The following is a 16,998-nucleotide window of genomic DNA, read 5'->3' on the forward strand; positions in this document are numbered from 1 at the left end:
TATGTAATGTAATAGCTGGGTGAATAGCAGACACAGATGCATTACAGTGGCAGTGTCTGGCATTCCGGTTTCAGGACGTTTAAGTGAGGCAACCTGGCAACGTAATTGGAAATACGCAGCACATTCATGGCCCCCATATTGCAAGGGCCCGGCAGACATGTGTAAATGACTGTGTCAGGATTACCGGCTGCACGTCCTGAGCCGGCCTCTAAGAGGCTTTCTGATTGAGAGGTAAGATTAAAGGGCGGGGAATGGTATTTGTTTGATTGTAATGAGAGTTAGCACTCGGGAGATAATCGGGGGTTGATGACAAGACACCCCTTTCTCAAAAAGTTAATTTAGCAGAAAGAGATCGTTCAGGCGGGTAGGGGCGACTCCTCTCGCGCACCATGTTTCGGGAAACCACCGATAAGACAGCGCGGGCAGACCCCCCCCCCCTTCTGTCACGCGTCCCGCCGTAATTGTTTGTCGTGGATTAACCGGGCAGCGAACGCAATTAATGAACTGCACATCGGGCACATGCGCGGGCCTAATTGAGCGAGTTGTCTGAATTTAATCACAGCTGCTCTACAGCATGTTCATTTGATCAAAATTAAAATCCCACAGATAGCCCCGCATCGTCCTCCAGGGAGCCCCTATTGTCTTCACCTGTTAATTCTGGAAACATTTCGCCCCCCCGAACCCCCTCCCCGTAATTCGGTCTGACACGCCAGAGCTAGCGGCATCCTAACCCGTTTGTTGGAGTTTTGTTGATGGAACGTGCTGTAACCGTGGGAAGAGGAAGCAGTTAATCTCTGCATTTCCTGCTGTATGTGTGTGTGTGTTGGCGTGGGGGGGTATCTAATTTGTCTTAGACTAATATATAAATACTGATTTGGTTTTATCTTATATATCTGTTGTTTTTCTTTCTTTCTCTTTTGCCCCTCTTTATCTTTACATCTATGGCATATATATGACCACGCCCATACATTTTAGTATGAGCTAGGTTTTTATTGGGGGCGGGATAAAATATACACTGCCCCCAAACAACAATTAATTGACTCTTTCTGCTGCAGCAGAGCAGTGAAGTGGAGAAACATGTCAAGATTACCTAAAACAAATTAATTGGGTAGTAATCTAGGTCTTTTATCGATTGCTTTAGCGAAGTGCATTTCTAGAGCACTCCAACACATAGCATCCTCGTGAGATGTATCCTATTGGATTTCTGTCCGTGTGGCAATTTGAGTTATGTTTTTATCATATTGCGCCATGCGTCTGCTCACCTCCGATAAGAAATTATTGCACACTGGCAATAATCGATCCCCATTTTATTGAAAGGCAACATGAATGAACCCCTACTGGTGAGGTACATATTACAACACTTACAAGGTGGCTCAGTATGCTTTCATTTGAAGACTCTGTGGAGACTTGATAAGGCCTAATTAAGTGCCTGAATGGGTGTTTGTGGTTTCGCTCTTGTGTCATCCCGTATTAAGATATTTGATGAATGGATGTATTTATCATAAAAAAAGACACTGAAAGACGAGTCAGAGAATTTCCTGCTGTCCGTGGGCAAGCCGGTGTGGGGTGAGGCCCACTGCGTTGGTGTCAAGTGCTGCGCTTTGTTACAAAAGCCTTTGAAATTGAATGGGAGTCCTGGGAGGGACAGCCTCTTTGAAACCTCGTAGTGGAGGGGTGGTTTCTCGTCTTTCTTGCGTGCGGGAGGCGGTAGTATTGCACCGGTTATCCGGCGTTCCTCCGAGACCCGGCACCGGAGCGAAATCCTTCCGACTCCGGAGCGGCACGTGCGCGACCTCGGCGAACCCGCAGAAACGTCTCGGCGCCCCCGGGGGCTTCGCGGGCCGGCCCTGTCAGAAATTATCGAGGGCCTGGAAATTAACGGCTCCGAGCTGTCATTTTCAGATCAAAGCCCGCATTACTAATCATTCGAAATTTGCGCTCAAGTAGCTTAGCATCTCAGCCGGGTGTGAGGGGAGAGGTTGAAAACCATACAAAGGGGTTATGGATTTGCCTGTAAATGATGGATTGATGTTGGCAAGGTTAATGGCTGCCATTTGTAAGAGGGTGTTCTCTTTTTTTTCCCGCTGAATTGCAGAACGAGCAGTGGTAGATGAAGACAGACGCTCGCAGATGCACGAAGGGGAAAATTGCACGATATAGACTCCCCGGTCTCTTAAAGGCAGGAGCTGCAGCCATCATTTTCAGGCGCTGGTTCTCTGTGCGTTTAGCCTGCCAAAAACAGAGGAATGAAACCAAATGCTGTACAGATTTTGTTCTGAGTCTTAAATTCTAGGAAATTAATTGTGCATCACATCAATGGGCAGTGGGGTTTTGGAGTAGTCTCAAAAATGGCAGTGTAATTCCATCATAGCGATCCATACCGCTGTCACCACCGCAGAAGACTGTGGTGGTTCCAAAGTACAGAACCACAGTGCGGCTATTGTAAATGAATCGAGTGGTCAAACTTTAGCATGCGAAAATGTGCCACTTAGTGATGGCGGAGGAGTCCTTAGCAGCCACACAAGACCGCCATTTTTACGATGTCAAGATTCACTTTTAAGGCATCTGGCATCAAAACTGTTCCACCACCTCTGGTTCACCTCTAATTCATTGCAAGAGTAGTGCTAATTTTGCTCCTTTTTTCGGGCCACAGCTGCTCTCCGTGTGTACACGCACGTTACACGCACGTGCAAACAACATGTGGGAGTCAGGTGCGGAACACAAGGTGCGCGCATCCGCTGCACGGGAATTGAAATTAGCGGCATGAATTGAAGTTTCACGCCGTACCGTCTGGGGCCAAACCCAGATCGGAGTTCAATTGCCAGCCTAATTCATACTCGAGGGGCCCTGCGCGGTCTCTCGGTGGTAATGGCGTGCGGGGAATGAATCTGATGTTTGCAGGCATGCATGACAGCCGTAAATGGGTTTTTGCCGCGCCAGTCATTGTGCAGGTTCGTTCGCACGGTGCGGCGAAGGCGGGACCGGTTTCAGCATGAAAAGTGGCGTATTATTCGAGAATTAATTATCGGGAGGTATTTCGGGTCTTGCCCCCGGAGGCTTTTAACAGCGCGCAGATTGGTTTTTCATATGCTCTTCTGAGAGGCACTGTGGATTAGACAGGAAGAGAAATGTTGGCCATTAAAAAGCCAAACACGGGATGTACAATTAACACGAGACGACCTTTACGGAGAGGGTACAGGACCGTGGTGGGAGGGTGGGGGCGGGAGATTTTTTACTGCGTTGTTCAAGTCAAAACGGTATGGCGGATTGGACAATGTCCGCTCAGGGGACACAATGTCCGCTCTGGGGAACACAGTCATTTCAAAAGGCCTCACTCACTACACAGGTGGTAAGGGGCAGGGCTCGTAACTGAAAGGTTGCTGGTTCGATTCCCTGCCTGGGCACTGCTGCTGTGCCCTTGGGCAAGGTACTTAACCCAGAAATGCCTCAGTAAATATCCAGCTGTGTAAATGGATGACATGTAAAAAATTGTAACCTATATAAGTCGATCAGGATAAGAGCATCTGCTAAATGCCGATAATAATGTCATGTAATTTCCTGTTTCGGAAAAGAGAAGAAACATTTGGAATGCCACTGTCCATTCAGGTTACCCAACTGGTCAAAAAATAAAATAAAAGAACAGGCAGTGAGAAAATGATGGCATGGCATTCCTTTCAAGGACCTGTTCGAGCTTCTAAGAAGCAGCAGCCGTGATCAGGTAGGTGCAGGTTAGACTGGAAAGGTGTCGCCGTCCTGTGGGATTCTGTTGGGCTGCATCTCGATCCCGATCTCGATCCGGAGGCCCGGAGGGGGGGCATGCGATGGCTGGATAAAGAGCCAGGTGCAGGGAGCGTGGCTGTCGGCGCCCACGGAATTTCAGGAGTCTAAGTCCCGTTTAGCCTCGGTATCAAGCGCCCGTCATAATTGCTCGCAAAACAAAATCCCCCCGAGGCTTTTTGTCGATAACGCCAGGCTGCTGTAGCTTAGCGTTATCTCCCCTCCTCCCTCTGGTCCTGATCCAATGACAGGGTAATCCAGCACACTCTGTTTGGCTCCCTGTACGTCCCTCAAAGGCTACATTATTTGCTTTTTGGGGGATATTGCGAAATGGCATTACATTAATGTGATGTACACTAAAAATATGGATATTGTTACAAAATATATAGAATATTTGTGTATGATTATAATATATCAATGTATAATATATGAAGTTTTTCAGGATGTATGCATTTTCTATATATAGCCTGTCAATACACAAAAATGAGTATATTTGTTGAAATATTGGGGGCTTGTTCCCTCTGTGGTCTGTATTTGAACAAATAATGACTTTTAATCTGGGTAGCAGGTGGAATTGAGGCACTCTGGTCAGAAAAGTTTGTCACAGATGCACTTTGTCTCTTGTTCGGCAGTGCAGGGAATTTGATTTTGTGTACAGCGCTTTCCTGTTGAGACCTCCTGTTAGTGCGATATAACAGCACAAACCCTAAGAGCACAGCTATGAGATTTGCTTCTGTGGTGATAGAGTGGGACCTGACCTGAATGGTCGTCACAATGTGCCGGTTCTCTGCTGCAGTGTATCAGGGCAGTGCGATTTCACCGGCTGCCCCACTAAAACACTAGGAGAGGGACACGATGCCTCGCAGAGAGAGAGAGAGAGAGAGAGAGAGAGAGAGAGAGAGAGAGAGAGAGAGAGAGAGAGAGAGAGAGTGAGAGTGAGGAGCTCGAACAATGACAAACAAAATAAGAAGAAAATGCATGACCAATTCCTGGAGGCTAGCTCGGTAAAACCCCAGCATTGATCTCGGGCGGGTTGATTTAATGGAAGACCACGGCCTCGGCGAGATGGAAATCAAAGCCTGTGCGTTCCCAGCCCGCGGCCAGTTGATCTGCTTACCTTGTTATCGTCGTCAGAATGCGCTGGCTGCCAGCGACAGTCTGTCTCAGGGAAGAAAATGGGCGCATGCCCACCAGAAAGAAAATGATGATGATTACGACCTGTAGATTGGCTTCCTTATAAGGCCGGGCGGGGAATGTCGTTCTTGCAATGTGTCAATTTAGCTTCTCGGGGGCCCCTGAGGGCCGTGCAGCCATTTGCAACATGCTGAGGCGTGTTTGTGTGTGTGTGTGTGTGTGTGTGTGAGGGTGTGTGTGTGTGAGGGTGTGTGTGTGTCTGTGTGTGTGTGTGTGCTCTTGTCTGTCTGTCATTGCAAAACTGTTTGTCTGTACATGTCTGGTTGTGTGTGTGCGTGCGTGTATGTGTGTGCGCACACGCGCATCTATCTTTCTGAATGTATTTTGCCCGATATTTGTTGCTCTTGGCTTTGTGTGTGTCTGACTGACCTTTTGTGCATGTGCATGTGTGCGTGAGTGTTAGAGAAAGATAGATCTCGAGTTAACCAATACAGTGTACAGAAGAAACATACACTCATATCCTCTGAGGCATGCAATGGTGAACAGTCATTTGCAGACATATTCTCTCACACCGCTCAGATGTTTTGCATGGGGGTAATGCGATTATTTAAATGATGAACAGGATCTGGGCTGCTCTTCGCTCTTCTCCGTCTGACTGAGTGACATCACTCACTGACTGAGAGTTTGGCATCTTTGGAAATGAGAGCCCTGGCAATAAGCTGGGGACTATGGATTTCTCTCAAGTGCGTGCACACCCCACCCACCGTTAAAATAAAGACCAGAGGAGTGTGGCTTTCCTTACAGTGGGAAGTGGTGTGCAATAAGCCAGTGTCCTTAAGGGCTGTGTCTGTCGAGGAAAGAGCAGTGGTATTAGAGCTCAGGCCCCAACTGTAAACAGTTTACACTGTGTTAAGAGCCCATTGAGTGTAATGGCAGGCGTGTAACTGCGTCTCCACTCATTCCAGGAAACGGCTCTGATTAATCTGTGTGTATGTATGTTTCGTTTGTTGTTTTGTTATTATGTGGATTAGATTTCCTCAAGTGGAGGGTGAATCAAAAATCTCCACAGAGAAATGCATAAGCTATGCAATTGCACTCTGTAGCCCTCATTAAGAAATGAATATGTAATTTCTAAATATGTATACACCTTTTGAATTGAGGGAAAAAAGCATAATCCTCTGCCCCTGGGGAGGCTGAATCAGTTCTCTTTATAGAGAATTTTCCAAATATAGTGTATTTTTGATTAATATATTTAGTCAGTCAGTGGTGGCTGGGGAGCTCTCCATCTATGGTTTGAAGTGCCAAAGTCGATGCATTATTTTTCAGTTCTATTTAAAATAAACAGACTTAAAATACACCAGAAAGTAGATAATTGCATTCATTCCCTGATCTGTCTTTGTAACTGCGGCCTAGCAGCAAGTGTATGAAGCCACGTAGCATTAGCAGAAATACTGCTAACCTGGTTAGCACCGTGGTGTGAGCTCCGCAGGAGAAAAGAGCTCTGCAAAAAGCATTTCAACTGAGGCGACAGAAAACCGAGAGTGTGTGTGTAAAAAAAAAAAACGCACTTCTATGAATGCACTTCTTACGTTTGTTCCTTTCATGGTTTTGAAAGGGAAAAGTACAATGGCGCGGAACGGGAGAAGGCGACCATCCGTCGTGTAAACAGCTCACTCTACACGGGACCCTTCATCCGAGTTTCCTTTGGCACGTCTTGTAATTGTCAAGTGCATTCATCAAAGTGCCATTGTTCCGCTGGGAATTGTGTTTGCAGATACCAGCGGGGCGACGCGCAGCTGACACGCCATTAGCTAACGTTGGATGGCAGCCTCACAGACCTGGAAAGATTTCCCCGTTTCCTTAGGTTTTTTTTTCTCCTTTTTTTCTCTTTTTTTCCCTTCACTCTGAGTTTTCCGAAGGAATGCGAAAAGCCTCGGAGTTGTCTGAAAAAAAGCCCTACACAGAACTTTCCTTCAGCAGCAGCTCCGTAGCATGAGAAGAGGACACGGTGGTAATGCCGTTGCTTTGTCTTTACTGCGAAAGATGATAAAGTGGATTGGGTTTACCCGCTCGCGTAAGACGTTCCTCAAATGCCGCATGAACTCCAGCACATGCTCAACACAAATGAATTCAGAGCTCGCTGTGAATTTTGCGTCTCTGACAGGCTGCACAATTCCTTGCTGATTCACCTGCAAAATGTTTCTCGCGTTCATCAGCTGTGGGATTAATTAAGTATCATGTTAATAAATAGTTAACATGATACTGGCTGGGTACGTCAGTGTTTATTACACGGCTGTTTTTTTTTTGCCAACCAGTTATGAGGAGTAACAGTTCATACAAGTTTCAACAGATGTCAGGTGCCACTTCAAGCAGCACTTTCATCTAATTTAGGGAGCTTTACTCATTGTTCCTCTTACTAAGTACACCTCAAACATACTCCTGTGCAAACACACTGCCTGCATTAACCCCTGCTTATCTGAACAGATCAAACAAAGTTGCTTTTAACCTGCTGTCCTCAGAAGGAAAGCCGACAGCGTGCATGGTCTGTTGATCGCCGTGAATCCAGCAGTTCATCCCCCCCCCCCGCTTGGCCATGTTTGTGTCAGAGCTGGCAGCGTCACGTGACGCCCTCAGACAAAGGCCACTTGAGAGGTTAGCAAAGTTTTGTGTCCTGTGAGCCGCGAGGCTTAGGCCCGTGAATGCGTCCACTGAATCGGAGGTAATTTTGGCTCTGCTTCTGGGCATTAAATCGCCCAGTTTGTGCTGACGGGGTGGGTTCCTGCCTTCGCGCTGCTTGCATAGGCGATTCTGTCCCCCACCAAAAGACCTTTATCTCTCTGGCCATTACGACACGTCTAACGCTGCGTGCCTCTGGGAAACAAAAGACAATAAGACAATTGATAGGGTAACAAAAAGGGCTTTGGGGCTGTTGTTTCACTACTGTAAGGATACATTAAAAATGGACGATCTGTAAGATGGGGAGGGGGGGGGGGTTGGCCTGTGATCCTGGTGGGGGTGCCCCCACATGCCAGAGTCAATGGCCTGAAATGTAGCCCTGCATTCTGAACATATCCATCCCCTCATTGTTGGAATTAGCAGGGCCTTATGGGAAATCGCGCAATTTATTGTCGTAGCATTAGTTGCCGCGGGGATGGGGAGTATGTGCGAGGGATACTAAAATTCACAGTTTTGGGGCGATGTTGAAGGGATCAGGCTGTACAAAGCGAGCGCATGTCAAAAAGGCACATGCACGCCATCTCAGCTGACACTTCCCTGAAGCAATGAAAACGCACCGTGATGCATACCAACACATTCCACACCACCACCATTCCCACATATCCCTAACTATTAATTGGCTGCCACCAGTGCTATCAGTTCAACCCTGTGATTGAGTCTGTCAGCAGGTGACAAATGAATACAAGTTGCTAGGTGCCGTTTTAACGGAAGCAGTGCATGCGGGTCACGTGTTTATCTTTGCGGTAGCAGCAGCGGCCAGAAACGTAGGTAGGAGGCAGAAAAGAAGCAGCATTTCCCAGAAGAAAAAACCCCCGGCTTTCCCCTGGCAGCTCAACTTCACAAAAAGGAAGACTTTGGAGGGCAGTGTGGCGACTCCCGAGTTCTGAAGAGTTGGCAGGCTGGTCGTTTCTGAGGCACCCAGACAGCGTAGATAATCGTGGGTGGAGAGGCGCACAGCACTGGCCTCGAAGCAATGCCAGGATGTGCTTAGCAACCATTATGGATGCACTCTCGTAAATGATTGTTAAGCAACCCATGACATTCAGGATCTGAGGAAAACGGAGGTGCAGTTAGGAATGCTGGAGTGAGTCGAACCGTCTCCTTCAGTGATTAAATAAGGCAAAAGAGCTCAAGAAATTACAAAATGCTAATGAAATGGTAGGGTGAAAACAACTGTATGTGCCCATATAATAGCTATAAACACCAAGAACTGTACGTTTTTGTTGTTCCTTAAGTGAACCATGTGTGTTACTGCCTGGTAGACCAATAGACTGGTATCACAACTAATGAATTGAAAGATGAGGTCAATAAAAGTTCAGTTTGGGAAATAAATACTTTCTTGATAGTACCTGGGAAGAGAGCAGCATGGCTGAATCACATCCAGAGGTTTTTTGTTTGCTCCTTTCATTAATGTTCATGGTGTCTAAATGCCATTAACAGACCCGTGGTGCTTTTCCGTCCTTATTAACAGTGAGAAGCGTCCAGCTTGGTTGTGGCTGATGGTGAGGGGGACTCGCAGCTCAAACAATTGTTTTTCTTTTGATTTGCTATATCACCGTGTAGAAAATGGGATTAGACATTGACTGAACTATGGCAGCACTTTATCTCCTCGCTGGCAGCAATAATGAATAATTCAGCTCATTCTCTGCAACAGGACTGGCGGATTAAATGCGGGATCTCCTCCATATTAAATAATTTCCTCCTCTGTGCAGCCATTCGCGGTGAGGGGAAGAAGTATTGGACAACTGCATGTTTCATGCATTTGTATCTTGAATTATTAAAATCAGAGTAATTTATATCAGGTCCAGTGGTTCGTGGGCAGCCGGGCTACTGAACAATTTTTCGTCACAGTTTCTGATTGGTCCACACACGCTGAAAGGGCTGGGCTTTTGAAATAGTTGTTTTTAGCATGCAAAGAATAAGCAACACACTTCACCTACACCAGTGATTGTAAAAGGCTGTTAAAATACATGTGTATTTTAGCCCTAAGAGCTTACAATTAGCTGATTAGAGTTGTCACCAAAGCATAGATTAACTATTCTCACTTTAATGAAAAATATAGTGATTTAACCATAAAGGTATTGAATATTTATTATTCACAAAGATGTATCTTGATTTACTGTGTAAACAAACACCAAATATTTCTATTGAAGAGAGCTAGTAACTCCAGTTTCAGAAGTTCTTTGTCTGGTAGTCATATATTTGGGCAAAAAGTAACTTAAAATTTCGCATTATGTTGTCACCATTTGCTTTGATTCTCCGAAAGGTTCTTTTGTTCTCTTGAAGCTTGTTACGAGGCGGTGAAAACAAATGAAGTCGTCCAAAATTTACTAAAGTTTGAAGTTATTTTTTTTAATATACAGAATAAAGAATAGCTGTCTCTGTTAAAGATGATGTCTACCTCACCACTGATGTCCTTTTGTGTTTTTAAAAATCCCTTATCAATGCGATCATTTTTTATGCATACAACCTGTTTTCCATATTATACTAGACATTTTTTCTTTCTCTAGTTTTATTTCAGCTGTGAGATGAGTTTTAATGAGGTGTCTTTCAAGGTTTTCCTGTAGCAGCATGATAAGGTAAACTGAAATTACATTTCCATTCATGGCTTTGAGAGAGAAGCCGAATCTCTCCATTTCAGTGCCTTCAAGAGCTTGTTTTGAGCGTACATTGAGCTAGTAGGAAGTGGCTCTATATTCAGAGAGTGCAACTCCCCCCCCTCCCCTCTGTAGTTCTTTTGTGCAAACATAAAAAAAGTTTCAGTACATCTCTTAGAAAATGCCTCTGTGCTCAGCTGGGTGCATTTCTGCCAGACCAAAGGTAGTCCGTCTCCTTTCTTGCCTTTTTTGCATATGTTAGAACACCATTGCCTCTCACAGTATTGCATCTCCTCTGGTGAATTTCAGTTATATATTTGTGTATTTATTTTGACAGTAGCGGTTTGAGATCATTGCCATTTCAAATAATCATAGCTTTTATTAATTGTGAGTCACCCTCGGGTCTCTCTTTCTCTGGCACTATCTCATAAAGACAAACTGGAAAAAAAAGGCCTTTGTTTCTTGCACAAATTGAGAGCTTTATTCTTGTGTCCCTGGAACCTTACTCAGCACGTAGTAAATTGGACCACAGGTTAAACCCTTTTGTTCCTGTGCAGAGCTCAAAATCAACCATGCATGACAGGCTTGTCAACGCCAGACCTGATCCATACTAAACCTACAGGAAGTGCGTACGTGTCACTCGGCGTTCTGGGAAGCCGAAAGGGAATAGGGACAAGGTCACTTTGAAGCAGGGCTGGATCAATAACGTTAGAAAGCACACAGGGAGACTTCAGGGATATTCCTTGGTTTATATATCCAACTCGTACTGTGCCAGAATCCGCACCAGACATACCAAATTATCATAAGAAATGTATTACATGCCATCTCAAGTGTCTGAGGACAAACACCAGAGATTTTCCATCCTTTACCTGTGAGGAGTGTTTGTGTCAGAGCAGACCAATTTTTTTTTTTTTTGACAATTTTCTTGGTGACCTTCACTGACTTGTCATTTTTCCTCAAATGAAATAAAGACGCCCTCATGTTCAGTGAACAAAAAGATCATTCACTGCAGAGGGCAACCGCGGGAGTGGGACAGAGAACAGTGACACACGGCTCCCCTTCCTAAAAGCCTTTCACCGAAAGAAAGTCAGATGTTATGCATGGTTACCTAGACAGATTTCGACTGGTCGCTCGGGTCAGGGGCAGCACTGTTCGTGCAGGCATGTTCCACGACAGTGCGAAACATCACATCACGTTACATCCAGCTTTCGACTAATGGGCCGGTAATTTGTAACGCATCGTGCTTTGGAGTCGACGTTCATCGGCGAGTGTCGAGTGTTTTTTTATTTGCTTTTTTATTTTTCAGCGCTACGATCTGCACCTTTTTGCAGCCGTATCTTTGGGGAGCTCCTGGCCATGAATTACACATGAGATATTGGGGAAGGGTGTCTTATTAAGTGTCCTTCTGAGGGGCCTGCTTTTCCATCTTGCAGTTTCCTTTCCATTCGCCTGAATCAGTTCCGTTCTCTCCTCTCTCTCCGCAGTGAGGTTCATCGACTGCGGCAAGAACGGGCGGGTGCAGTTCGAGATCAGCGACCCCGCCGACTTCCGGATAGGGGCCGACGGGCTGGTGTATGCCGCCAGGAGCCTCCAGATCTCTGCCGTGCAGACCACCCTGCTGGAGATCAAAGCTCAGGACGTGGACACCCGGGAGAGATGGCACACGGAAGTGAGGCTCACCCCTGCGGCCGGTGACAGTCAGCAGGTGAGTCCGGCGGAACGTCTGCATTTGGCTGCTTCGTTGCGTGACAATGACATTATTGTCATTTACCAGATGCTCTTATACAGAGTGACCTACATAGGTTACAGTTTCACACGTTATCCATTTATACAGCTGGGTATTTACTGAGGCAGTTTTGGGTTGAGTACCTCGCCCAAGGGTTCAATGGCAGTGGCACAGCGGGTAATCAACCCGGCAACCTCTCAGTTGCAAACCCTGCTCCTTACCACTGTGCAGTACTGCCATATCCCAATAATACACACACTGCAGCTAACACTGACTTATAAGAGCGACAATACCTTATATTTCAGATGGTGGAAAACTGATTCATCAGAGCAACATGGCCTTGTATCTCACTACATAACCCTAACCCTGACTCGTTACCGCTACGCCACGCTGGCACCCGCTCCTTAGTTTGTTTACCGCAATCAGTGAGACTGCCATCAGTTGTCCTCCTTTGCCTTTTAGCAGTCACTCACGGTAATATACTTAGAGAAGATTTGTTCCCTAAACTGTAACATGTGTTGCTCGGATAGATGCACGGTAACAGCCTGGTAATTAACACGTAATGTGTCAATTTGCTCAAACCGCAACGTCTAGCCTTTGAGTGGCCCATGGCGTTCATGAACAGATGCACGACAGCTCGTAACGTGCTGGGGTTTTGGTTAGCCTTCCTCCCATTTTATACGGTTATTGCCATCTTGTTCAAAATGGAGCCTCAGGTGGTGATTTAATCTGTGCCACTCGGAATGCTATTGAGTGTGAAGTGTCCGAGCGCCGCGGCGACCGCTCTGCTTCCGTGGTCCTTCCTTTGATTCCCAGGTTTGTCTGTTACAGCGGGCAGCTGCCCTCTAGATGTCGATAATGGCTGATTACAGCAGCTTCATAGCTGCGTGTATTAGTTCTCCGTCAAAATTATTCCTTTCAAGCTCCCCAGCTACAAACTGCAGCATTTTTCCAGTGAGATTGGCAAAGAAAAGCATTATCATTACATCATATATCAGTATCACTATTTATTTTCATTGTGGACATCTTTATCCAGAGTAATGGATATAGCTCAGAGATCATCCATATATACAGCCAGATACTTAATCGGAGCAATTTGGGGTAATTGCCTTAACTCAGGGGTACGACAGCACTCCCTCAACTGGAAATCAAACGATGACCCTGTTACAAGCCCTGCTCCTTACAGCCACACCGCACTGCTGCGTCTCAATAACATCATAGGCTTTCCCATTCCTCGCCATACCTTGTAATTAATATTAATTGATATAATTATACAGTGGGCATGGCGTTCTGTATTGTTGCCTAATAACCACCAGCTGAGAGGTTTCTAATATCCTGGAAACCCCCAGGAAGGCCAACTGCCTTCAGTTTTTCCCAGCTGCAGCATTAGAAAGCGTTAATGCTGGCTATTAAGTCTACCATGTAGTATACAACCATCACTCAAGCTCAGCGTGAATGACATGTAGGAATCATTTCCTGGAGCTAAAGAAACGGGGTTGCTGCCTCTTAATGCAGATTTACTATAGCAACTGTGGTAGGTATGTGCATTTAATGATATTATTTATCAACTTATTTGTTAAAGAAGAAGTCACTGCTCACCCAAACAAGATAGCAGCTACTTCAATAAAACACAAGTGTGTAGACTACAGTGTGTGTTGAGACACATACGCAGTTAGGGGTTTCCTACAGTGGTTTGTTTAGTTAAGGTTGGGGGGGGTCTCTTTTTTTGGTTCAAAACAATACTTGGACATAGCAGTGTTTCCCCAAATATTTTTGTGCAATAAACTTACTGAATACCTCATAATTTAAGGGCGAGTCACTGAGATGTAAAGAGCGAAAGTATGTAAAAATTGAAAACGGGTGAATGAACACTTGTGTTGTGGAACCACACAATGTTAGCATCTGCTTATGACTCCCAATCTACTTTCACTTAATTGCTAAGCCATTTGAGTTTTAAAACAAGGAAGATCTCCCAGTTGCAATTCCTCAACCACACAACACCTGAACATCAGCCATGGGGGTGCCGTTGAACTCACAACAGCCGAGAAAAGAATGTACTTGCCATCCGTGGCACATTTGCAGACAGTCACAGGAATTAAAGCTCTAGATCCAAATAACACAACACATGAAGAAATAAAGTTACATGAACTGTCTAGCTTGGCAAAAACAGCATGCTTGGTAAACAGCACTGGGGAAGACATTGTAAATAGTTGCAGTACAGGTTTAAATTTGATATGACATATCAATTATCCGTCTGATATCTGATATATCATATAGACCCATATTTGTGCATTCACACAGTTTCCAACAAATGTCAGTCATCACAAAGTGTCACACAGATGCTAATAACATTAGCACAAATCTGCATAGCCATCCTCAGGGGGCCGTTCAAATCGATAGCGAATAACGATTTCTTCATTAACATGGCTGTGACTCAAGAGTGTCCTCCCCCTTAACCGCCATCGCCCCCAGCCACCATCTCCCCAGGGGATCTCCTGCCACCCAGTCTGACCCACCTGTAAATAACCTGTCCCACTGTGTCCCGCTGTGCTTCGTTTCACCTTTACCACACGAGTCGTGGAGAGCCAGAGCAATTAGTGTAATGAATGATACTCATTGCTATTCTGACATCCAGTGGCATTGGAAACCCAAAATCTGTTCCCCAGGAGAGTATGCGCCCAAAATACGAGACGAAAAGGGTTGCTGGCCGCAACAGAGACGGTTGTAAATGCCAGTTGAGGGGATACAAGAAGACTGAAGGAAAGTTCAGCCTCGGCCACACAGTCCCTGGCTGCCAGCCATTGTGTCACTGGATATTCAGAGTCTTGGGAAAGTAGACACACGTTGTCACACTAACAGGCTGTGTTTTTTTTCCTTATGGTGATAAGCATCTCGTTCTGTAGGTCATGTTCCCAGAAATCCGTGCAAATGAATGCTAATAAAATGCAATTCGGAGAGCAGGCCTAGTTAAGTGTGTGTGTGTGATTCTCTTTAATTTAAGAAGCCAAACGTCTTCTCACTTCCCCCTTTAACAGAGTAAACCAAAGAGCCTGTCTGTGGCATTATGTATGCACTAGCAACATTTGCTCTGAAAGCCTCATAAAACTATGTAAAAGAGAGAATGTTTTTTTTTTCATCTCTGCTGGATTGGTGTGGATTCACTGTTCTCTCAAACAGCTCATTATTAGTTTCCAGATAGTTCTATCAGTTACTTTCAGTTGTTTTGCATACCTAATAAGCCCTACTCCAGTGTGAAAACTTTTTCTTTTTAAAGTGTTCTTTTATTGATGTTTGCTACTAAAAAATGTAACCCCTGCTAAAAGCTTCTAATGTTTTCGTAATAATACCAACACTTATTATAATGACGAGAGTGCAAATCTATTACTGTGGCTCATAAAAGTTGCAAGGCATAAAAAAGGTCATACATAATTGCTTCTCCTATTAACAGACCGGTTTACTTTCCAAACTTAGATCAGATTATGTTAAATCTAATGTAAATAGTACACGCATTCCTCTTAGACGGTAGATATATTTTGGCCTGGCTGTTCCAGCACTTTAACTGCAAATGAGTAATGGGAAAAAAAAACTGCCATTCCATATCAGTGGCTGGAATCTTTCAGTATAACACCAAAGTAGGTAAATGTAATCCCTGCCAAATGAATATTATGTTTCCTTCAGATTATTTTTAAAGTAATAAAATGAACCTGATCCACAAAATCCACAAGTTTCCCACGGTGGAAGAGCATGTGCGTGCATTCGTGTGTGTGTGTGTGTGTGTGTGTGTGTGTGTGGTATGTGTGCATCAACAAATGATCTGTACAGGGTTAAACCTAAAACCCACCCGGAGCAGTCACATGGAAAGTACTGAGGCACTCCCCCTCTACAAAAGACGGAGGGGAGTGTCAGCACCCAACACCACCTTCCAAGATGAATGTCTGCTCTGCGACGCAAGCTGTCCTCTCCATTCATCAGCCCGCTGACGCTGGTCCCAAATAATTACGGCATTAATCCTGCCCATTTTAATGGGGTAATAAATATTTCCCAGTCGTGTTGTTGATATCTGTTGGACTCGCCTGTTTGAATTTAAATACGCGAAACCAAGAAACTGGCTTTTCAAACATGCTTAGGGTGAATGTAGTGAGGAAAAGTCAGGGGTCTGACGGGGGGAGGCAGGAGCTAGGCGGTAATTCATTTTTTGTTTGTTTTGCGGACCGAGTTTTATTGTCAGAACGGGATTATTTAAATTCTCCAAAGCTCTTTCGCAAATAAGTAATCAGCAATTTATTACCAAGTGGGTGGGACGAGTTAAAAAAAAATTAATCGCCGCTCTGTTCAAATCGCGGCCGCCATCGATCTCTGTGCGTTTGGCGGGATATTGCAAGATCTCCAAGGTGAATCTGACTTTTTTTGTAGCTTTGCTTCAATTTTACCACCTCAAAAGAACAGCAAAGAAAAACCAAGCCGTGCGGGAATTTTCCATTTGGCTGCTAGGCGCCGTTCCCTTTTGTTTAAAATTGTATTGGCTGTAGTCAGAGAGGGATGAAGGCTTCTTTTGAGAAACATGTGTTTGGGCACAGAAAGATGAGGGTAGAGCAAAGCTTACGTATCCACAGCAAGATTCCAATAACTGCTTTCTTTTGGGCAGAGAGTACAAAGACAAGCAGAAGCAAACTCGTGGTTTAAAGGCTGCCAGGGTTACTGCATACCACAATGAATGAGCCAAGGAGAAAGAACTGAAAGAATGTAGATATGAAGCATGTATTCACTTTGCCCATTTTTGCTTTTTTCGTTGATGTTGAACCATGGCAAATCGGTTTTGTGAAGAAGCTGGTGGCCGCCCAGGCAGAACCCTATTCAAACAGCACCCTGTGCACCGCAGCTACACACCTGTATTTAACTACCTTTAATTAGGTAGGCGGGGCCAATCAAGCAGGTGCTGGTTCACAAGACACAAAGGCAGTTGCAAATTGACAATTAACCTGTTCAGATGAAATTGATTGACGTGAGTTACTGGTGGAAAATAAAGGC

The 16,998-nt window shown here is 45.1% G+C and overlaps 1 protein-coding gene across 1 annotated transcript in view; it reads left to right on the forward strand.

Annotated features, from left to right (window-relative positions):
* The window catches only part of LOC118770982 (cadherin-2-like), a 65,473-nt gene that overhangs the window by 31,031 nt on the left and 17,444 nt on the right, over positions 1-16,998 (forward strand). The window contains exon 4 of the mRNA XM_036518789.1: positions 11,729-11,949. Coding sequence (XP_036374682.1) covers positions 11,729-11,949 — 221 coding nt within the window. The remainder of the gene's footprint in view (positions 1-11,728; positions 11,950-16,998) is intronic.

Source organism: Megalops cyprinoides, chromosome 24, assembly GCF_013368585.1.
Source record: "Megalops cyprinoides isolate fMegCyp1 chromosome 24, fMegCyp1.pri, whole genome shotgun sequence".
Taxonomy (NCBI): domain Eukaryota; kingdom Metazoa; phylum Chordata; class Actinopteri; order Elopiformes; family Megalopidae; genus Megalops; species Megalops cyprinoides.